The following is a 24,645-nucleotide window of genomic DNA, read 5'->3' on the forward strand; positions in this document are numbered from 1 at the left end:
TGTTAATGTTTATGCAATTTGAAAATTAAATAACTTTAACCAGTTTTCTCGCAATGCAGCTGATATCTGCGATGTTTTACTTGCAGGTGTACATCAGCCAAACTGTTATGTTGATTCATTAATTATCCATTACTATAATTAGGCAATGTTACGCTTCAAAACGCGTAAGACAAAAAACATACATATTATCTGCTTGCTAGAACATGCAATCAATAGGGATGGAAGAAAAATCTCATGTTTAATGTTTTCAGGTAGCAGATTTGATTTCTAGGTCTCTTGATTTGCAATCCCCCCCCACATTTGGAAAAAGTGAAAATTCTGCATTTCATAGCACTATCTAGCTATTGCTACAATGTTAAGTATATAAAACTAGATGTGCTCTAATAAAATCTGACTAGCTAATTAATACTCAAAAACAGAGTGGAAGCTACTTAAAGGAATGGTGTGTGTGTAAATTCCTTTAGGTCATTGAAGAGACTGAGGCAGGGTGGTGTAATTCTATATAACTAAAACATTTAATATCCCATGTTGCCTATAACTTTTTGTTCTAGCTGTAATTTAAGAAATAAACACATTCCCCTAAAAAGGTTTAATTTTTTTAGTAATTTCAGGTTATGCATTTTTGCCATTGTACATCATATCAAAGAGAGGGAGAGGCCTTTATGGTAAAGATATAAAAAACCATTTACACTGACTGCTAAACATGCCATGCTGTATCTGTTTTACTCATACCCTAACACTGTCCAAGAATGTGATAACGTAGCAGCATTTTCATTTTGAACTCCACATTTCAGGGGTTTGTAACACATAAATTTGATCTGGGATAACATTTAAAATATGAGATCATACCTGGGAACCGATCCGAATCCCAAAACTAGTTTAATTTGACCACCAGTTACAAAAGTGGGAAGGAAGAGAAGAATTTGGCTTCTGATTAGTTCACATTAAAGGAATGAAGATGTAGAGTAACACCTCAAGCACAGATAGCGACTGACATCAACTCATTCAAAAGCTGCTAGATGCTCTGCACTTTTGAAAATTAGGCTACTTACATAGGTGCCTAAAATATAGATTTGGGAGCCAAATTTTAGGCACCCATTTTTTAAACTGGCTTGGATTTTTATTGTATTAAAGTAATGTCATAATAAAACACTACAAATGGGATATAACTATCCCCAAATGCACAAAATATCTTGAGACTTTCCTAGTCAAAACTTGCTATCTTATACCCCAAACTCTGGCTCTCCAAAAGTTTAGAAATTAGAATCTTACTTTCATATTAAACAGAGCTGCACTCTCTTTGATATTCTGTTTCCTAGTAAACTCTCCTCTTCGGTTTCAGCCTTTTATAAGGGATCTTTTCCAGCATGCTCTTTGATAGTTGTCCATTTAACTTTGGGAGAGGGATTACAGCCTCATTGTGTATATATGTCAACTGTCTGTGGCAGGATCAGTCACCTTTCCATATAGCTGGCATTTGGATTCATCTTATGTGGTCTCCTGATCTTCCCTTATTCTCATTCTTGAAATGGCACATCTTCACAAAGAGTATTAAAAAATGAAAAAGTTTGACAAGTGCTAGATGACACTGATAAGAGCTACTTACAAAAAGATTTTTTCCTCGCATGCTTGGTGTTCTGCAACCCTAATACACAATATGTATTATTGACTCAGATTATCCCCTTTAGAACTGCACATGAAGGGGACTCTCCACACATGGTATGAGGCCTCAGATACCTTCAAGTCACCATCCCTTTCTCTAGACTCTGTGGAGGCCTTGGCACATGTGCCATCCTGGCAGAGAGGACAGAGATTGGGTAGGGTCAGTGTGCAAGCCATCCCCTCCTTACTAGTCCCTTGGAAATTGATCAGAAACATCTTCAATTTGGGGTCTTATTTTTCTGAGACCTGTCAAAAAATGGAGGCAGCTAGATGGTACTTTCCTAATATTTTATGCCAAAGTGTAGCTTGCTCTCCTACTGCATGTTTCCCCAGTTCCTCCAAAAACAATGTATGTATTGGTGGTAAGATTATGAGAGTTTTGAGAAGATTTAAACTTCAGTTTAAGTTTTTACTGCAGGAAGTTGGATTTTTATAACAAAAAATATATTGTACAAAAATACACTGTTTATCTTCCATCCAGGTTTTTAAAAGTGCTTTACAAGCCTCAAAATACTTTGTACAGTAGGGTAGTGTTATTTGAATTTTACAAATAGGGAACTTAAAGCACAGAAACATTAAGGAATGTACTCAACATCACATAAGAGATCAGTGGTAGAACTAGGACTTGAACATCTATCTTCTGATTTCTAACAATGTATTACATCCACAATAAGCTAACTTGTCCAATGTCTACTCTGTGTACTGAAACTGTTGCCAAGAATTAATGATCCATAGAACACAAAGAAGTGTCTCAAAACCATTATATTGGGCTTACTCCTGCTCTGATTATTATTTGCACCTACAGGCCTAACCAGGATCAAGGCTCCATTGTGCTAGACACCATACAAATGCCCACAAAATTACAGTATAAGGCCCTGATCATTCAAAGATGTATGTATGTACTTCTATCAAATGAAATATGTATGCAAGTCATTGCATGAACAGTGCCTAATTTATATTACACTACTATTTATGTCAATGAGACAGGATTGGATCCAGTCTGTTGTGTGAAATTATTTAATTTAAGTTTTATACAATATGTGCCTATCACAATCTTTGGCTCATTTACCAAAAGTTAAAAGAGTACAAATGAGTATGTGTATTAAGGACACCTAACACAAGCATTTTATACTCTGAATCTGTGCTATGAAGGTTTATTATTTTTAGTATGAGTTCAACATAACTGTGAAGACTTCTTTGGAGCAGCTGCAGAGTACAAGCGTGAGAATGCATTTTTAAAATGCCTGAAGGGGTTAATGAGAGCCTCTGGGCACAATCAGCCTTTCCCTGCCGCACCTGCAGTGGGTGTCGAGCCTGGAAAAAGGAGCTCAAAGGGCAATGAGAGCTTATCTTTGGCTCTCACTAAGTGAGAGATGCTTGGCTGGAATGTGGAAGATGAGTTGGACTGCTGGCAAACAGAGCCTCCCTGAAGGACAATAGGCCTGCAATACGGAGCCTAAGGCAGTTGGGAAGCAAAGTGGCAGAAAATGAATCTGTCCAGGATTCTGCATGCTGGTGGACGGGCCTGTAAGAATCAGGAAGACTCCTGGCTGAGTCAGGGATTGTCCTGCCAGAGGAATAGGAAAAACTCTCCTGCAGCAGAACCGGCTGCTAAGAAGCTCTGCAGTGAGCCTAGATGCTTAAAGAAAGCGGGGATGACACACAAGAGAGAGGCTGAGGCAAAGGCCCGAGACCAGGTAAGGTAAGAAGTGGTTCAAGGAGGTAGCAATCTGTGTAGTCAGGCCTTGATTGTCTATTCAAAGGTCTCTGGACTGAAACCCAGCAGAGTGGGACGGCCTGGGCTCCCCTTCCAACCCACTGAGGAAAATGGAGCAGACCTCTCTCTTCTGACAAGGGGTAAGGTAAGGACTATCGAAGCTTCCCTGATACCAGGGATAAGGATGAATGTATGTGGACTTGGACAAAAGGGATGTTGACTGATCGTTATTAGTTGGACTACTGGTTTGCCCCAGAAGGGGTGGGACTATATGTGAACCACCAGGAGTCACGAGAAGAAACTGACCACCACAGTTTTGGCTCAGCTGTCAGTAGGAAACATTAAAGGAGGAGAGCCCATCCACTGGGGGTGCACTGGCTGGTGAGTAACATGCTTATAAACCTTCATCCATAAACAACGAGGGTAGGGGGAGGAAATTAAACATTTGTTAGAATAATGTCAATTTAGATTTATATATTTTATTGTAGCCAGTTTTCATCCCGATACACACCTGTGCACATATAAAAATTACCACTGAAAAACAATGGTCATCTCTTGGGTGTTTCACAGCAACGCTAACAGCATAAATCAAACTGCAAAACAGTTTAAGGGAGGAAATAAAGACCATTGTGTGTACGTGTACACACACACCCCTCTCAAGACTTCGACTTGAGTGCTACGGGTTCTACAAAAGGGAATAAAACCATGGCAATCCCGTGGAAACAGAGGAGAGAGGCAGCATGGAGGAAAAGAAAAGCCGTTTCTCTCACAATGGCATAGCACAGAGGGGCAGTTAGTTGCTAAACTGTGCAGGAGTGAAGAGGATGTGAAGAGAGGCATAGTCTGGCAACAGTACTATGGGTGACGTTCTCCTCTGAAATCTGCATACCGTATGCAGCAAAAGGGTTAAGATTTATGCTACTTGTACTCTGTACATTATCAGGGTATATCTCACTTAAGCATTTCACCAGTGCACTTTGGGCCCTCCTACATGCTGATGGCATGTAAAGTCTAGTTTCCTCTTGGCTGTAAAGCTTTGGTCTAATTTTGGCTATTGGGTTTAGTGTATAGGTCCTGGATGGTGTTGGTGACCTGTGATATACAAGAGTGGATGATCTGGTGGTCCTTTCTGGCCTTAAGCTCTATGACTTCTTAGAAAAGTGAGAGAGTTGCCATGCCCAACCAGCCTTTGAATGCACAGTAGTGAGGAGAATGGTAGGCTATATACAGACAGAGCAACGTCTCGTGTTTAGACAACGTTCAGCAGGATGTTGTTTATCTTGTCCCATAGGTCACCACCTAATGTTTGGAACAGAGGTTGTGCCATCTGCCCCTGCCACAGTTCTGCCAATGCCATTCACTTCAGGGCAGCATGAGATAAATTTTATCACCATCAAGAAAAGCAATTTTTTTCAGACAGCATTCCCTGCCCCGCAAGTTCTTGTGCTGAAGAGAAACACAGGGCTCTTGAATATTAAAAATTAAAGACAACGTAAGTACCCACAGTTTTCCGGAATAGTAAATATTCTTCTATTTACATGGTCTGCCACTCTGATACAGTGAAAAATGCTAGAATTAAGAATCCCAATTAATTTCTAAGAGAATTTAGCAAGACCTCCAATGTTATTTTAATATAATTTGTTTGTTATTAATACATTTTGGATTGTTCCTGAGCCAGCACTTACAACTATAAAACTGGCAAAAAGAAGAGTTTCTCAACAAAGTGTAGTCATTTATTGAAAATGCACTTCTACGAAGTTGTTTTATCTGTAAGAGAAAGTCCCTAAAGACAGAAAACTTGCACATAGAATCATTTGATGCTATGACAAAACAACTGGTCAATGTAAATGACGTCTGTGCAGTAGGGTGCGAGCAAACTGAATTTACAAAAATCTTCATAGGAAAGGATAAGACTGAGCAAGGGATCCTCGCTCTAAAAGGAGAACAAGTCAGAGTTACTTACAAACAACTACTTATCATATAGTCAGGTTAACTTGCATCTAGTTTGCTAAAAGCAATCTAGTTCAGTGCAGCTCTCAGACACAGAGCTAATTAAACTTTTTGACTAATATCAAAGAAAAACATGAGCATTCACCTTTTTTGACGTAAGTGAAAATATTATTGGTAAATATAAGGTATTTCATTCAAGAGGGAAAAGATTAATACTTGGAATATATTCATATATAAATATATAATATCCTATCTAGATACCTCTGGTTAATAAATGCATCTAGTGTGTACACTCCCACACACTTTCATTGCTGTGAACAAAATGTCTATTAAATTATGCTGATCATTTTTGCGTTTAATTGTAGTAAGACACCATTATATTACCAAATTAACTGTTCACCTAATTTTTGAGATGATAAACATAATGGGGCAGCAGATTTTTTTCAAAATTACAGAAAAAGTCAAATAATTCTAATTCTTTAAACACAAAAATGTACTCTAATGTATTACATATAGCTTTTAAATTAAAAGCTAAAGAAAATTAAATATATGATTCATTGTTATGTGACTCAAACAATAGTTTCACATCATACTTCTCATCCTCGGTAATGTATTAACATTATGAAATTTTAAAACACTTTAAATTTCTTTGAAACAAAAAGTCTATTTTACTTTTTAATTAAATCTATTTCTCTAAAAGGTCTTTAAAGGCTCTACAAACTACCTTGCATTTTATTATTGCTGACAGTTATCTAAACCACGCTTGAATGCTCTCTTTATCCGTTAGTGAACAATTGAAAGATCATATGCTAAGAGACTTGTGCTTTCTCTTCTTCTTGCCCTGTAATTAAGGCATTTAAATACATTTCTTCATAGCAGTTAAGAGAGTACACTGTAAAAAATCATGAACTGAGACAATTTTGAGTTTAGCAACCACAAATACATACAACATAAATTTGTCTCAATGGTAAATATAAAAAACAGAACAAAAAAAAACCCGCTTGAAATCACATAATAAATTTACAGAACGCATGGACTGAAAAGGTTTTGTTTAACTGTCTTAAGATATTTAAGTGATCTATGGTAATTTGACAATACTACCACACTGTTAGCTATCCTACAAGGAAGGTAAACATTTATATCAAACACACATTTGTCAAGAATATTTTAGTTTTTAATAGGGTTTTTTTTTTGCACTATAAAAAAAATGGAGGGAGAGGTGTGAGGAGGACAACATGTGGATGGAAGGAATTACCATATGGTAATTACAACAAATCTGGTAAATGTATTATAATAAATATTTGCCATTATACATTTAGAGCAACAGACATATGCTTTATAAAATGTTATAACAGATAAAACAAACAGAAATTTGTGAAACTGCAGTTTTTCTAAACTGAAGAATTCTTATATTAATGTACTGCACCCTTTTTTGACACAAACATGTTATTAAGAAGTTTCGTTTCACATTATGAAAGGAATCTCAGCATGTATATGGTCAAAACATTTCTATATAGCAATATATACAAGATGTAAACTATAAAGTGTATCTTAGTTACAGAAATGCTTAGGAAATATTTTATATGAATTTGAGATTAGTTGGTCATACAGCATATCCCTTACATGTAAATCTAGTTTCTGTGGCAGAAGTTCTTTATGTTGTTGTCTCAATCAAATGTTAAAAGATATGTTGTACTAAGTTATGTTTTTTCTTAAGACAGACGAGAATAAGAAAAATAATTTTTAAAAAGTTGTCAGCATGTTGTATTATGAACAACCTTATTAGTCCTTTACAATTACAATAGGTACCTCTGGACAAGATCGAGCAGACATGACAAATGCTTCTGACTTCTTTTTAGATCGAACCTGGAAGGTCATCGCTGAACAAACAGAATACTGTACAACTGGGGTCATAAATTGTCGAAAATGACAAAAATGTAAGTTTATTTTTTTGTTCTATAAAATAAATGAATAAGTTATTCAGTTTGGACTGTCCTTTTATCCCTGCTTGATTTTATCCTTGAAAGAGATAGGTAACTTTTTTTCTTAATTTTTTATACACGTGTCAATTTAACTTTTATATTATGTCCTTCTGAATCCAACTGACAATATTAGCATTGTCTTTCAAATAACTACTGCACTTTCTAAATGTAGTCTTCTGTATGGCTTTCTAATAAATTCTTATCTTTGTTTGTATTTGCTCATCATCATTAATTATGACAAAGCTGTAAACACTTTAAGAAAAAACAGTCCACAAATTTGGAATTTAATATTTTGTCTTTAATTTCATTTTTTAAAGTGTACAGGAAAAATGCTAGATCAATTAATCTGGTCAAGAAAAAGTATATTTATTATTTCTCCTAACATTTTTATATTTTGTTTTTAGGATAATTTAACAGGACTGGTAGTTTTTGATTAAATTTAATTTGTGTGGAGCTAAACAATAACTTAAATTACTGGAACTGTAAACATATTAACAACTGTCACATTTAAATCTTGTGCTTACTTTTAAGGAGAGGTATATAGAATGAATTAGAGATCTGTAAACTCCTGATGGGAATTAATAGTGTAGACAAAAAGAAAATGAAATGTTAACTGAAAGAAAATAAGTTAGGGCAAATGAAAATGTAAATCAACAAGATTTGGATAGTACTCAGATCAACAGCTTTAGCTAATAAAAGTTCTAACAGATCAGTGACCATACAGTTTGAAACAAATATGAAATATGAATGACTTTAAAAGGAATAATATGAAAAGTACAACAGTAATCGGATATAAAATTATCAAAATTCAAGTGAAGGAAATTCAAACCGAAATGTATGATGGGCAATTATGTACCTATTTTGACAATTCTAAGTGGTCAAGTTTTTAAAGTATGACACAGAAACCTTAACCTATCTATAGATGAGTGATAAATGAGGCATTTTGTGTCATTACAGTTCCCATAAATCACTTCTTTAACTGCTGACGGCTTTTATCAGATCTAACCTTTTCAAGCTTCTATTAGAGTGCTAACATTTTCAACTTTGACACATATGAAATTTACAAATTCTGCAGCTGATTAACTCCGGACAGAAGCTCACTGCCATCATTGCCTTCTTCAAGTTGGGTTAGAGCTTCAGTGTCTCAAAAACTCTCACTCACAATAGGACAAAAATCTCAATTAATGTAGTGGGCTGTATTTCAAGGGTACAAAACAGTTTTTTCTTCTGAAGCAAATAAATGAAAGCATGCTTTCTGCTGTACTCAGCACGTTCAGCAAACTTAAACAACAGACTGTTTGCAATTTAAAAATCATATGCATAAGAAGTAAAATCCATATAAAGATACGCAACACTTTAGTAACTGAAAGTCCGAAGAATAATTTTCTTTTACTTATCCTGGTTTTAAATTCTAATTAGAAATTTTATATTAAATTGATGAATGCTGTTAGCTATTTGAAAAGCCACAACATAAAGAAATCAAACAAGACTATAATCATAACCTCTAGAGCTATAAGCTAATTTTCATCATGGACCCAGTTATTATGGGAATGCACATCCTTTTCCATGGGAAACTTTCACTAAACTCCTTCTGAACTAAAATAAAAGGGAATTAAATGCCTTAAATCATCAGGCTCAAAACATGTATTTTCATAATTTATAATTACAAATGCGTAGTACTTTATATAATTCAGATATAACTTACACACACACACACACACACACACCTTCAAGGAAATACATTTACAAGATTTAATTGATACAGACATTGAAACAAAGCTCAAGTTTAAAGAGATACTGTCTTTAATAATAATAGTCAGACTGAAGAAATCTTGATGTTGGTTGTGTGACCACTGGAAGCCTGGTACTTCAGATGGTATTAGTTTTGATAAGGACTAACTAGACATCAGACCTAAACAATGAAACCTGAAGAGACAGGCTCAGACCACGCAAATAGGAATATCTGCAGAGACCCTCCCGCGGCATATTGCCTCTTGTTGACAAACCACAAATCTTAGAAAAATAGTGGGCAAAGGACAACTTTTCTTCAGCATCATAGCGAACATAGCCTTGTAACGTCAGTGGCTAAGGCCTATCTATGACAAATTAAAAACTTTATTTCACTAATAATGTTACACATCACAGAAGCTGTGCAGTTACTTTTTGACAATTCAGATGTAAATCCTGGAATGCATGTGAATATTCATGAGAAAGTCATATTTATCATTTAAAACAAAAGGACATCACTTCTTGGTGTTCATATCAAAAACCAGTGATGAATGAGGCCATGCTAATCAAAGACAAACCAAAACACACAGATGTTTGCTACTCTTGATTAAAAAAAGAAAAGACTAGTCCAAAAGAACAACGATATTGACAATCTAAAAATGTTTATATGTACACTAAAAGAAAAGGAGTACTTGTGGCACCTTAGAGACTAACAAATTTATTTGAGAATAAGCTTTCGTGAGCTACAGCACACTTCATCGGATGCATTCAGTGGAAAATACAGTGGGGAGATTTATATACATAGAGAACATGAAACAATGGGTGTTACCATACACAATGTAACCAGAGCGATCACTTAAGGTGAGCTATTACCAGCAGGAGGGGGGGGGGGGGGGGGGGGGCTTTTGTAGTGATAATCAAGGTGGGCCATTTCCAGCAGTTGACAAGAACGTCTAAAGAACGGGGGGGGGGAGGGGGGAATAAACATGGGGAAATAATGATAGGTTTCAGAGTAACAGCCGTGTTAGTCTGTATTCGCAAAAAGAAAAGGCACCTTAGAGGACTAACCAATTTATCTGAGCATAAGCTTTCGTGAGCTACAGCTCACTTCAATAGTTTTACTTTGTGTAATGACCCATCCACTCCCAGTCTCTATTCAAGCCTAAGTTAATTGTATCCAGTTTGCAAATTAATTCAAATTCAGCAGTCTCCCGCCTATATATACACTGTGTGTGTGTACACATGTGGGTATGTATGTGTATATATAAGTTTAGAAATTCTATGTTAGTTATTTTAATTTTTGCTTATTTAAGATTATTTACATAAAGTCAAAAGAAACCAGGGGTAGTCAAGAAAACAACAGAAGCTTTGAATAATTCAAATATCTTTTATTATGGATAAACAATTTTAAGTCTCTTATGTAGTTTACATATGCTCCACCCATAAAATGTAAATAATTCTAACTTATTATAATTGTTTTTATTGACATATTCCTGGGTTTTAGTGACACTTGCGTAGTGTGTGCTCTAAATTTTACATTTCCTTATGGTTACATAGTGTAAATATAAATGTGTACTTGAGCACAAATACAACTTCTGAAGATGACATGATGATGGTCAGAGAAGGGGACTGGGAGTCAGAATTCAGGGCTCAGTTTCTAGCTCTTGCAATGTTTGGTGACACTCAGCAATTCATTTAAACTTCTGTGTGCCATTTTACTCATATATAAAATGTATTAACCTATAGCCCCATCCCCTCACTCTCTCAGGGAGATATAGACCCTGATTCAGCAAGGTACTTTAGTACATATCTAACTATATGAATAACCACACTGAAATCAATGGGATGTCTGTTATGTACTACATATGTTTGTACAGTGTCTAGCCCAACAGGATCCCACCTGGGTGGTATACAGATTCCATCACAATATAAAATGTTAAACGATGATGTTAATACCCAAGTGTTAAAGTTGGGAACATGCTTAAATATCTTGCTGAATCATGTACATAGTTTCCTATCTTCAGTGGTCAGCATCTCAGGGACTTGCCTAAGACCAGGAAGTATTTAGATACGATAGTTATAGGTTCAATAGAAAAACCTAAGGTAGAGAGTTAGAAAAACTAATCAGGTATCTCCTTCTGTTGCATGGAAACATAGGTCAACTGTATCTTGCCAGTGTGGTGTTCTGAGAAACTTAGATGAAAAGTACTATAGATTTTAAACTCAGAATTGGAGTGACAAAAGGAAAAAGTCACTGCAGGTTTTATGCAGAATCAAATCTTTTCACACAGACTATGCAGTACTGTAATCACAGCTTTGTTTATGAGATTTACAATAAACACAATACTTAAATTCTGATCTGTTATGATTGATATGATCTCTACCAGCAACCTACTATACTCAATTAGATATCAGGTCCCTAATATTCAGTACAGTAAAGAAATCATGAAGGATTTATTAAAAGAAGGTCCATCTTATAAACTATTGAAAATTAAGGCCTAAACTGCTCATTCGAGTGTCCTTCAACATAAACCACATTGCTGATATTTGCATAAAACTAACACCACAACAAAAGGGATTTTCTTTGCTGTGATGAGAGTATTAACATTTTTGCTATTATTAAAATGATGATCTTCAGCTGACCCATTAAAGACCAATTTCCACATCATAACATGTTTCAGTGATCTAATTCTTTCCCCCCTAACTTTTAAAGGTTTTTTTTTTTCTTTTTTTTAAATCTTGTCTTGGAACCTTAAAAGGAATTCCTGGTTATAGAGATGCCGATGTGCTTAATGCAAAAATCTCAACTGCCTTCTCCAACCTAAAATAGATAATTGTAGCTCTGTGAAGGCAGTTTCTTGTGTTTAAGAAACCAGAAGTCCTCACATTCCATATTACCTCCCAGGGTATACCATAATGCAGACATCTTCTATACATACTTCTCAGTTTCCTAATTTTTAACCTGGAAGAACCACTCTCAAAAAGACTGAAAGGTAATTTGAAGTCCATACTGACACTATATTTATCTGCTCCTAAGCAAAAATCTCCAAGGCACAGGGAATTTGTGTAACATTAAATAAGACTGCTGTCCTTTAGCCAGGCACAGACCAACAAACAAACTTAATTTTACATCTCAAGCTGCACTTAAATTTTTGAAACCCACTCAGCCTCTTGTTTTCACCTGCTTTACTTACTGTGAGAGAGTTCTGTCTGTAATCGGCTTTTGACTTTATTTTTTTCTTATATTAATACAAGTAGTTTTATACTCCAGATATAGTAATTTTAACATTAATACATAAAGGTGTGTTTATAAGACAATTCTTCCACCTTTTGGCCCTTTTTTGAAAAATTTACTGAAAGCCCAATATATTTAATATTCAGTAGCATGTGAGAATAATTTTTATGCAACTCTGATAGTTAGAAAGATAGATAACTCAATTATTAGATCATCTATCAAAATATTCAGATGTATAAGAGGCTACTAAAAAGATTGATGACTGAGAAAGTCCACTGATTCTCTAGCCATCATATTCACGCATTTGGCTAGACAACATTTTTCGCTGCCTTCACAAGCAAGCTTCATTACCCATCACTCCACTGAAAAGAGTTTATTATGAGGCTGCCATCTTGGCAAGACTATTATTTAGATGATAAATGTTCGGAAGAAAAGTGTCTAGTTTTTTTTTCTTTTTTTTTTTTTTTGGTGAGATGAGCTTTTTGACAGATAAAACAAACAGCATCTACATTTCTAATTAACTTAAATTTGGCAGTTACAAATACAGGTCAGTAAAGCTATGATACACTACTAGATTATTTTCTGTCTGAATTTTGTCCTTAATTTGTAAAATGTAAATTAACTAATTAGAGGAAAAGCAGCATTATTTGTGACAAAATGCTTCTGTTAGTTTTGTGCTCTTTGACATTTATCATCAACCGTACTCCCTTATTCTAAGTTCTAGTAGATGGATAATTATACTTATATTAATATATTAAGTTTTTAATCTTTGAAACTAAAATGAAAGTTTCAGTTTTTGAGAAAATACACCACATTATACAAATTGCAAGTCACTACATATTCTAAGCTTTGTTTTATTTAAAGTGTTCTGCTGTTTATGTATATGTGTGTAGTAGCAGTACACACAATTTTTCAGAAGATTATGGTATCTTTATTGCACACAGAGGGTGGCCAACAATTAACACAATTATGTTTTGCACATGTATACTACAAGTTCACGCTCCTTCCACACTCTCAACCCCCTGCCCAATTGTCACTTCAAATGGATTAGAAGAGCATTTACAGAATTACATGGGAGGTGGGAGGGTGGAGAGGGAAGGAAATTTGGTTATTCTTGAGTTTCAGCAAGCAACCTGACCTTGTTAAATTAAAATATATGATGTAATAGTTTACCAAAGTTTTTTTAAAGCTATTCCTAGGTAGATAAAGACTCAACAATAAGAAATACATTGAAAATGTCAGATGTAAATGTCAATTAAAAATTACAAGGAGTTCTGAAAGGTAAGGTCTGTGAGGATTGACATTCTTTGACATAGTGGAGTGTCTGTGACCAGGCCTTTGGCAAACATAGCAGGATCTATGCTGTCAGCTCATATTGTACATAAAATTAGATGCTTGTCTAATCTGAATGAGAAATACCAGGGAAATTGGAGCTGAAGCCTTGCGGTAATGTATGTGGAAGCTGAAAGCGCTCTATCTGTACTACATGATAGTCTCCAGTGACATAACAATATCTGAAAGAGTGGAGAAAAATATAAAGAAAAATAATTCAAACAAAGATATATAGCACCCTGTATACTACTGTAAAAGCTGAGAATGCAATAATCCAGCAGTCAAAGGATAAGTTCTAATCCATTTATAATGAAATCCTAATTTGAGATATATGTATAAAACATTTTATATGAAAAAACACACTGTAATTCATGTTTAATTGACATTTATCATTCAAATTTAAATTTTAATCTAAATGTTATGTGGATTTGTTCCCTCTTTGCTTTGGTAATGCACAAGTGACTTTTGATACAGAGTGAAACAATCTAAAATGATCCTGGAAATTAATACAACTGTAGTAGTTGTCAACACAAAATGTAGATATTTCTCACTGAAACCACGTCCAACACTCTAAATCATCTTGTTAAGGATCAGACTATTGCCCAAAGACTGAAACAAATTCTTTTGGGCTACTTGTTTTGAACAAATTCTTTGCACAAACTACATTATTAGTCAGAATATGTGTTGATACTTTTCGTAAATCTCATTAAACAATATGGCCACAACAAGCATATATGTATAACGTTGCTGAAAATAAGGTACATGTGGGATCTTCCCTTTTATAAAATGTATATTTGCATACACATATTGATTATTCTGTATGATCAAAAGGACAGATACTGATAATCTTGATTTCTTTACAAAGCTGGTTCACTGGTATACGGACAATTTTAAACAACTGGCTCTCCTTTTAGTTTAGAATTGCTTTTTATTTTTTTGGTCTACTAATAAGACTATCTTCACTTCCTGCTATTAAAATTAGCAAACAGACAACTGACTTTATGAAAACTAAATTAATTACTCTTATAAAAAGAATGTTTGAGTCGTAAATTGTTGAATGTACACTATTTCTGTTTAGACAAGGATAATTTGGTTGAATAGTAAAAAGTGATCATAAACTCCAAGACCATTCATGTCCATTTCTAAAACTGGTTTACTAATTCTGACAGAGGAGCCCCCAAAACACAACAAAACAAAACAATCCAACAACAAACCAACAAAAAACCAAATTCTAACATGTGTGAAATTCTACAAGCATCAGATAGCTAAACTGACCCTAACTCTCCCAATGTTGCAGTAAGGTCAAAACCTTTCAGCATTGTACCAGTGTGTCAAAATATGTCAACAAACCATCATACTGCAGGAAGAAGAATGACCTTTCAGTTCTTTATGTTTGGGCTGCCAATGAAGCTTTGGATAGTGGGTATGCATGAACAGTTTTCCTAGCTACTTGACAAATGCAACTCCCAAGCTTTCCTCTAAATCTGGTTGTCAAACCACTAGGTTTCAACTCACTGGTACAACTTTCTAAGCCCACATACTACTGGAGACTAGTGATGCTATTATAAAAATGCATGCTTTCAATATACCCGCAAAATAATTTGCCTTTACTTCAACCAAACCGATAAAATTATTACTTAAACATTCTTTGGATGAACAGATGTCAAACTCTTTCAAACAACTTAGTAGAAAAAAGGATTATCATTCCATTGTTCCAATTCCTAGTTTTCTCTTGTGTGATAAATCCTGATAGTCAATTTCTAATCCATGAAACAAAAACCAAATACTAAATTGTATGTGATCTGAACTGAATCCTCTAAAATCCCACCTTTCTTATCAGTCATACACACCTTTTCGTTCCAGGGGTGTGAAGTTGTACTCCATATGCTTTATGGAAATATGCTTATGAATATGACATAACTGGAATATACTTTACGCTAAATATCCCTTGTAGGGTGTCATTAGAAAGTTTGTAATCTACTAAGTGTGTTCATCCTATTTGTTTGCATGTATTATTTCTATATCTGGAGTTAGGAGAATAAGATCTCAACTTGTATCAATGATGTAAACATATTAAGTGGAGGCCATTAAAGGTGCTCCAGAAACAATCAGTTGTATATCGCCTTAGTTACTTGAAAGCCTTCCTGTGAACGTGTGGGCCAGCCCAGGGGGAGTGGAGACTAGGGGTTTTACAGTGACATGAGACCATGTCACCTGATAATGAAATCCATCTTAAATCTGGTACTTTTCCATTTAGAACGAGAGGAGGGGACCCAGAGAGACAAAAGATTTTCACCTCATGCCAAAGCTATACAAGGGGGTAGAGCAGGACAAAAGGGGCTGCCAGTCATGAGAAAACCCCTGCTTACCACCTGAGATGTCTGCTGAAACTAGCAAGGACTGTACCAAGGGAAAGGATTGGGCCCAGACTAGGAAGGAGTCTAGTCTGTGAAAGTATCAGAGGGGTAGCCGTGTTAGTCTGGATCTGTAAAAGAAGGATCCTGGATCTGTAGCCTATGAAAGAAGCTTATTGGAACATCTCTGAGGGTGAGATATTACCTGTAATCAGTTTCTTAATGTATTAGGCTTAGACTTGCGTGTTTTTGCTTTATTTTGCTTGGTGACTTACTTTGTTCTGTCTGTTATTACTTGAAACCACTTAAATCCTACTTTGTATACTTAATAAAATCACTTTTGTTTATTAATAAACCCAGAGTAAGTGATTAATACCTGGGGGAGCAAACAGCTGTGCATATCTCTCTATCAGTCTTATAGAAGGTGGACAATTTATCTATTTACCCTATATAAGCTTTATACAGAGTAAAACGGATTTACTTGGGTTTCAGGCTCCCAGAAAGGCTGAACACTGGGTGCTGGGAAAGTCCCTATTAACTGAAGCCCCTGGGCTGAGTGAATCTTAGTTTCAGTGAACTGCAGAAGCGTGGTCCAACCTCTGGGTCTGTGCTGGAGCTGACTGGAGTGCCTAACTCAGCAAGACAGGAGTGGCGGGGCGCCTGTTCTGGCAGAAGGGTTGTTCTCAGTGGTATCCCAGCTCATCAAGTAACAGTCTCGAGGGGAGTCTCTGTGACCGAACCCACCACAATGGACTTCAAAGATTATTTTCATTTTACCATTATGATTATTAGATGTAAACAGGTGTTTTAATATCAGGCTTAATTTATTAATTAGAAATGAATGTCAATTTACATTTCAAAAGTGTAGGTGTTACTTTAAAAATACTTACAGGAAATTTGTTCTTATTTATTCATGTTCTCTTTTTACATATAAGCACAGGACTAAAGACATTTAGATTACAATTAAAGGGAGAAAAGAATTCATTGGAGGGAAGACTTGCTATTCATATTCAAACAGAGAAGAAGAAATGCTTCTCTCATTATGTGGAATTATCATTATTCTAATATCAGTGTCAAAGAAGACATTTTGCTAGTGTCTTCTTCATATATAGTAAAGTTACTTCAGCTAATAACAGTGTCAAGTTTTCTCCTGGGACTCTCCATAAATTGTATTACAGAGTCTCGAGATGCAGTATCCAGGCTTGCAAATGATGGAAAAAGTAAATTGTTATATTTGACTTTACATGTACTTACAGCAAGTCATCCACGGTACACTTACTAATTGTTATTTAATTGGTCTCTTGTTGATATCTATGTACTTGTTAGTATACTGCAGTAATGTCTACTAATGTTGATATAACGGATTGTTACAGTCCTTACACAAAGTAACAATGGAGTCTGTCCAGTTTCTTTAATCAAGGTGGCATTACATTCTTATGAATAATCAACCCTAGACTGGGTAATGGGACTTCTAGATTTCTTCAGATGAACTGAAAGTATAGCACAATGAAATATATTTACACCAATTTTCACTATTAGCAGAATTTCAAGCTGAAACAAAGCAGTATTATTGTTACAAAAGTCCAATCATCCTAATTTTGGCAACAGAACCTTAAATGTGCTTCACTTCCAACACAATAAGAAATGTTGTTCTCACTATTTTTACTATGTCAAAATGAACAGGTGCCTAGTTAATATATATAAAACAAAAATAAAATACTATCTGTTGATTGACAGGTCTAAATAAAGGGGTGCTTCTGCAGGTGACATCAGACTCAAAAGGTCGAAATTATTCTGAAGTGTTTTGCTACACCCCAAAACTAGATAGGCCAGATGCCATGTACAGCACAAAAATAAATAATCACTGCAACTTCCCTTCTGCAATGGTATGTTTTATTGCAAAAGGCGAATTTAACTCAGTGAGCTGCTAATGGTGAGGACTGTTGTAAGGATAATAGTGAAGGAAAACCAAGAACTACTTTTACTAAACATTCTTTAGAAGAAAATATCTTTTTATCCTAACAACATGTTGTCCCCTCCATATAAAAATTTTGTGAAGTATAAAGTAATTGTTTTTCTCTAACACTCATGCAGCTAATTATTCCATCTTCTTTTCCTACCGAGTGTGTTATGCATTTCCTTATGAATACAAAGGAAAAAATGGCCATAAACAGCAGTCACTGGACAATCTAATTCCTAACATGGGGAGCCTGCTTGTTATACAATCTAGATGGAACTGGGTACACTGTAATCTGATGTCCTTGGCTGTCTTACAACTATTGAAAGTCTTCACAAATACTATGGATAAAATTCCCTCTTTATCTTGGAGAAATTGAATTGAGATGCTTTCGTTCCTCTCGCAAAACAGTTGACTACAATGTCTATTACGGTAATTGTTATCTTTAAGACAGACATAGATGATTTAAATGACAATCATTACGAGAATTTGAAACAGATATTTATGCATTTTACCTTGATTCAGGAACTTTGATTCTAAAATGCAATACGTTAGACTCCAGAATACATTTGACTCACATGGTTTAATGAAAAAACACACATAAATAAAAACTACCACCATTTTTTCCAGCTACGGAAATTCTTATGAGCTTTTAACTTAGTACTCATCTATGAAGAAAAATAATGGAAACCTACCTATTCCAGTAGCTCCAGACTGGTCTGCAGATAGGCCTGGTGGCTACATTCATCACCAATGAAGCTTTGCTTTCAATCCAGTGAATTATATGTCCTTCAACAGCTAGGGGGACAAGCATTACTAATATAAAATGAATGCAAGCTCTGAAAACCTGACGACAAACAAAGATTTGTTAAGTTCTACATAATCAAGCTACATATGAACTTATACTTACGGCACAGCTGTATACTTGTAAACCATCTTTCAAACATTTGCAATGAATATTTTTTGAAACAAAAATCTAAGAACCACATAGTAGTGTTTACTACAATTCTCTCAATTTAACTTTAATTACGTGTGCTCCAAAGTCCTTTGAAGGCACTTAAGCAGTACAAACAGTTACTCAATGAAAAAGGAGCCAAAATACTGAGGACAGAAGTACAGCTATACCCATTTTCCCCTTACTCTCCCTCTTAGGTGTCAGGAAAGGGGCTGGAAACACCTGGTGAATGCAGGGGCATGTAGGCGAGCTACTGTAGCAGAAACTTTTCAGTGCTGTAGGTTGGGGTAGGACAGGGAGCAGACAAGCAACAGAAGCTCACCCCACAGTGTTGAAAATTATGAACCGTACATACATATATATTTCTCCCTTTTCTCTTTGGAGTCAGCAGACACTGTACCTTTGTGGGGATCTGTTCTGTGCTATTATGTAGGAAGGATATGTCAAAGAAGTGACTTTTCCGTTTTTCTCCGAAGACACTGCAGTTCATGGTGTCTTCTAGGAGCAACCTTCCAACCTGTGCGCCAGTCACCATGAGAGGCCCATCTCCTGCACAAACAAGGTTTCACTCCTGAGGTTGACCAATTTTTCAGTGGGAAGTTATGCCCATATAAGATGAGCCAGTCTCCCTCCAGGTAACTTGGGACACTGCCATGGAAGCCTTTGAAGACCTTTCTATCTGTATAGTTTTCTATAGCACCTATCACTGTAGTATTTAGCTTACTGTAGTGCCTAAGGAACGAAACATTAAGTTTGACTTGGGGCGATGTGCTCTCAGAAGTTTGTGCTCCAAAGCCAGACAGGCTCTTGTATTCTACATCAATTATAGAATTTTAAAAAGTTTGCCTCTTTATATCTAAGTAGAGAATCACAGATATAAAGTATACATGCATTTCCATGGCCTTGTCGAAGTCTGATAAGAGGGGGAGTTATTTGTCTTCCTGCCAGTCACAGATGGGTGTAAAAAAGGTACTCTACACAGCTACTGGGACACCTAGAGGCAGTGAAGCGTACAGACAGACAGCAAATCCATGGACTGTTTTAACCGATCAAAAAGGTGATGTTCCAGAGCTAGTAAGCTTTCCAAAATACTTGCCTTTCCCAACCAACAACTCCTTTAGCCTTCCAATGTTTGAACTGCAGCCAGTTGCTCTTCTGTTCATCACAGCCAGGATGCTGGATTGCTGGGAGATGGTGAGTTTGTGTTTGATATGAAAGAGATTAATAGCTAGATATCGTCTGTTTTTTGCTAGATTTTTAGTCAGTGCTGTTTCACAATCTTCTTAATAGGTTCAACAAGACTGGTGAGATGACAGATCCATGAAACTGCACAGGTGAGAGCTTTGGAAGTGAAAGAGTAGGTGTTCATTGCAACTTTATGAGTGTGGCCTGACAGCATGTAATTAAGCCATCGTAGACTAATCCTGCCAAGTCTCTGTGGTGGGACAGCAGACTATCATGGTTGAATGTATCAAATACTGTGGAGAGGTCCAGTTGTTTGAGTATGGATGCATGGCATTTGTCCATGGTCATCTATTAGTGCCACCAGCGCTATCTCTGTTCTTGAAAACTGAGTGGGAGGAGTCCAGAATATTGAAAATATCTAGGTGGAGTGGAAGATGTCCCTTTGGATCTTTTCAAAATGCTTTCTCATAAAAGAGTGATTACATAGTGAGAACAATGTTGTGTTGAGTGATTATACCTTAAATACTGGCGAGGTAATTACATGATTTAGAGTAAATGATGATAGATATCTCTCATCGAAGCAGATGTTGACAATTTTGCTAGTAAGAGTCTTAGAAGCTTGAATCACCAAGAAGGGCAAAAATCTGAGTCACAGATAATGGCTCAGTTCTCATATAGTGCTTCCATGAGTTCCTGATTTTCTCTGAAAAATATATTGACATATAGTTGAAAAGGGAGGTGCCAGATTCTGAAATTGAGTGGAATAACTCTTCTTGGTTAAGGTGGTGACTCATGATTCAGCAGCTGCTATTATGGAGGAAATAGTGGGGTTGCTGGTTTGGTCAGCAGGCCTAGTGGTCTGGGCCTGCTGCCACAGTCTCTCTTTTCGTCCAGTGTATCTGGGATCCCTGGATGGGGTTCTACTGGGTCAGCTTCCTTGTCGGTAAACCCCTGGCTCTGCCCATTCCCAGAGCTAGGTGTAAGGGATTCTAAGATGAACAGGGGGACCAGGGTCCTCTGCTCTGTCTGGTCCAGGGCCCTGAAAGTATGACAGCATGGGCTGGCCTATGCTTGGTCCACCTCTAGTTCACCTTCCCTTGGGTCACTTGCTACCCCATCCAATTTCTCAGTTTGGGGTATAGCTGCTGTTTAGTTATAGTCCTTTGCGCCAAACTCCCAGTCTCATAGCTGATGCAGGCAACCCTCTGGTGCCCCTGAACATGATTCTCCCTGCCTCTAGGGTGATATCTTGAAGGAGGAGGAAGAGGAGGAGGAAAGATTCACAGTAAGACCTCCTCAATAAGAGCTCTTTTTCTGCCTTTCTCAGGGAAGTGCTCCTGCTAGAAATGGCTTCTCTCCTCCCCCATGCCTGAGTGGCTGGAGCTCTTTTTATACTGCTCCTTTTCCCCAGGAGCATACTCAGCAGTGCCTGAGGGGCGTAGCTTTCCTGGCCCAGTACTGTTTCAGCCTTTTCTCTGCCTCAGTGTGGGGTTTGTACACCCCCCATAACAGAGAAGAAAAAATTCTTACTTTTTCCATGGAATAGCTGTTAAGTCTGAGAATTCCTTGTGTTTGACTATCTAGATGCTTATGTGATCCTCATCACCAGTAGGATGGGAATGCTAGAACTTATCTACCAGTTTTTCTCCACTGACACAAAATTTTCTTTCTTCCTGATTCTTCTCGGTCAGGCTATTAAGCACCCATGGAGATCTGTGGGGGCAACGAGGAGGATGTGGAAGCCAAAATGAGGCAAATGAGTGGTTTCACTGATTTGCTGGATCTTCCATTCCATGGCCTTTTGGTGGGGAGGCATTACCCGTAAGATATTTTGGAGTTTGACTGGGTCTATGAGTTTCTGGGGATAGACCATTATAAATGGTTCTGATCTCAGCCTCAGATGGTGGTCAGTTCAGGTTTGAGGTACAGGGATGTTACTTAAGCCCCCCGCTTTCCAAAAAACACTTACAGTTATCGAGTTACTACTGCAAATCCCTAGAAACAATATTTTATATTTGTAATGTATAAAGTATAACATGCATAATATACTATAATATTTACAGAAATATTTTATAATATAATCTAGTTTTTACTGCCTTATCATTAAGTAATGTTAACATTTTAGTATAAACACAATAAATTCTAATAGAAAAAGCTTTAAGGACTCACCTACTGGCACTTCTAAAATAAAATCTGGTGTTTTGTCATAACCCTTTGCACGAAGCTGTTCTTCAGCTGCATAGAGAACAAATACTATTGTTTATAACACTATTCTATTAACCAGACAGCAGTATAATTAATTTTCTTTTAAATAAGAGTGCAAGAATTACTAATGCAGTCATACATATCTTTCATATGTATGCAATGCTGTCTCAGATTAAATGAACCTTCTTAGCAAACCTGAAGCATGGATATAAAAATGCTTCTTTGTCGTCTCTGCATTTTTATGTCTTCATTATAAACATCATTAATTCCAGCTGTCATACAGTACTTTGTAACCGAAAAACTGTTCAAAATAAAGAAATATATTTGCTTATCGAAAGAAGAATCTCTTCACATTAGAATTAACCTGAACAGCTTTTTACTAATGCCACAAATGTACATATTCTATAGTTGCTTTCTTATTTTATATTGAAGTCTGACTAAAGTTATTACAAAACTTTATCTTCCAATTGGAAAGCTATAAAAGGAAAGAGAAGACACAGATTTTTATTTCTCTTGCATTACGTAGAATTTGCCAAATTTTACAGTTCAGTAGTACATACATTTAAAAGAACATTGTCTTCAAGAGTTAAGTCTGTTTGTAATTCTGTATCCTTTGTAAATACCCAAACTTCTTTTAAGCAATATCTGAAGATTTTCAGAACCATGACAGGGAGCAAGCAAGACAAAATTGTGGGGGAAAAAATCAACCCATGCCTTAAAAAGAAAAAAACAAAAACACTTCACTACTGTCTAGGTGTTGTCCTTGACTTCTAATGCCATTAGATTGGTATTCCTGAAACACCATTTCTCCATTAGATTTTGGAGTGACCTGGTCATTCAATTCCAGACATGGCTTTCTGTCTTCACCCAACCTCAACTAATTGCACAACCAAGTAACAAGGAAGGCTGTGTGGACTCTTAACATCTACTGGGCTGTTGACATTGTCATGCATCCCATTCGCCTTTCTGCATCACCTTTGATTAAAATTAATGGCCCATTCCCACAATTGGGTAGCTTATTTCCAATCCATTTATCAGCCTAGGACAGTGGTTTCATGGCAAATGTTCAGAACTCTGTTTTAGAACACTTTGTGCATATCCTGAAAGGTCAGCACTTTGAGCTGAAAGAACATTTTAATGACAAGAACAACGTTTAGATTTTTAAGGGTACATTTGTTACAGGTTGTGAAAAACAAGAGTCTGAAGTTAATTTTTCAGCTGCTGCACTAGAAGTTACAGTAAAACCTCACTAATTTGCACTAAGACTAGGATATCCATTGGGGTAGTTATGAATTAGTGTGTAAGTGAACAACCAAAAGAAGGGGGAAAATGCACAACTAGATGTACTTCATTCATTTTGACATGTACTAATAAGTGTACTCTAGTACAGGGGTCGGCAATCTTTCAGAAGTGGTGAGCCGAGTCTTCATTTATTCACTCTAATTTAAGGTTTCGCATGCCAGTAATACATTTTAATGTTTTTAGAAGGTCTCTTTCTATAAGTCTTTAACATATAACTAAACTATTATTGTATGTAAAGTAAATAAGGTTTTAAAAATGTTTAAGAAGCTTCATTTAAAATTAAATTAAAATGCAGAGCCCCCCCCGGACCGGTGGCTAGGACCCGGGCAGTGTGAGTGCCACTGAAAATCAGCTCGCATGCTGCCTTTGGCACGCATGCCATAGGTTGCCTACCCCTGCTCTAGTATATTGTAAAAATAAGTGTTAGTAATACAGCACCTCACAAGAGTGACATATCAGCTATTAAGCCTTGGTAGGTGTCAGAGAGCAAAAGCTAGTGTTTTTTTTTTTTAACCCAGATATAAAATATATGGATGAGAGATGGGCAGATTAACAAAGCTTTACTTTATGTTAATCTCTGAAACCCATTTTGAGTCACACCATAACAACACGATAAATCAATATTCTGAACAATTTCTTCATCCTGATAGGAGTGAAGAATAGGATAACTGTTGCCTACTCCTAACTGCTGATTCTAATGTTTGAAAATAGTTAAAAAAGAGGCTCGGATGCTTTGGTTAAAACTTCATCTATCTTAAAACCGCAGTATTATTGAACACATTTGACATTAACCAAAGAGAAAATAATATTAGACTGTATCTTAAGAATGTATTTAAAACTTCATATCTGCACAAAAAATAAAAAAATCCCATACTAGGCATCAATATGTTAAACAATAAAAATAACCATTTATGTAAATATTTTGGATGTTTTCTTCATTTTCAAACACAACACAGAATACAAAGTGTACAGTGCTCACTTTACATTTATTTTTATTATAATTTTGCACGATAAAAAATAAAAGAAATAGTATTTTCACAATCTAATACAAGTACTGTAGTGCAATATCTTTATCATGAAA

General features: G+C 36.1%; 1 protein-coding gene across 1 annotated transcript in view; it reads right to left on the reverse strand.

Annotated features, from left to right (window-relative positions):
• CDIN1 (CDAN1 interacting nuclease 1) overlaps positions 1 to 24,645 on the reverse strand; it is a 170,706-nt gene that overhangs the window by 63,468 nt on the left and 82,593 nt on the right. The window contains 5 exon segments of the mRNA XM_037900520.2: positions 18,613 to 18,630; positions 18,632 to 18,671; positions 18,674 to 18,715; positions 22,227 to 22,294; positions 22,296 to 22,325. Coding sequence (XP_037756448.1) covers positions 18,613 to 18,630; positions 18,632 to 18,671; positions 18,674 to 18,715; positions 22,227 to 22,294; positions 22,296 to 22,325 — 198 coding nt within the window.

Source organism: Chelonia mydas, chromosome 6, assembly GCF_015237465.2.
Source record: "Chelonia mydas isolate rCheMyd1 chromosome 6, rCheMyd1.pri.v2, whole genome shotgun sequence".
NCBI lineage: Eukaryota > Metazoa > Chordata > Testudines > Cheloniidae > Chelonia > Chelonia mydas.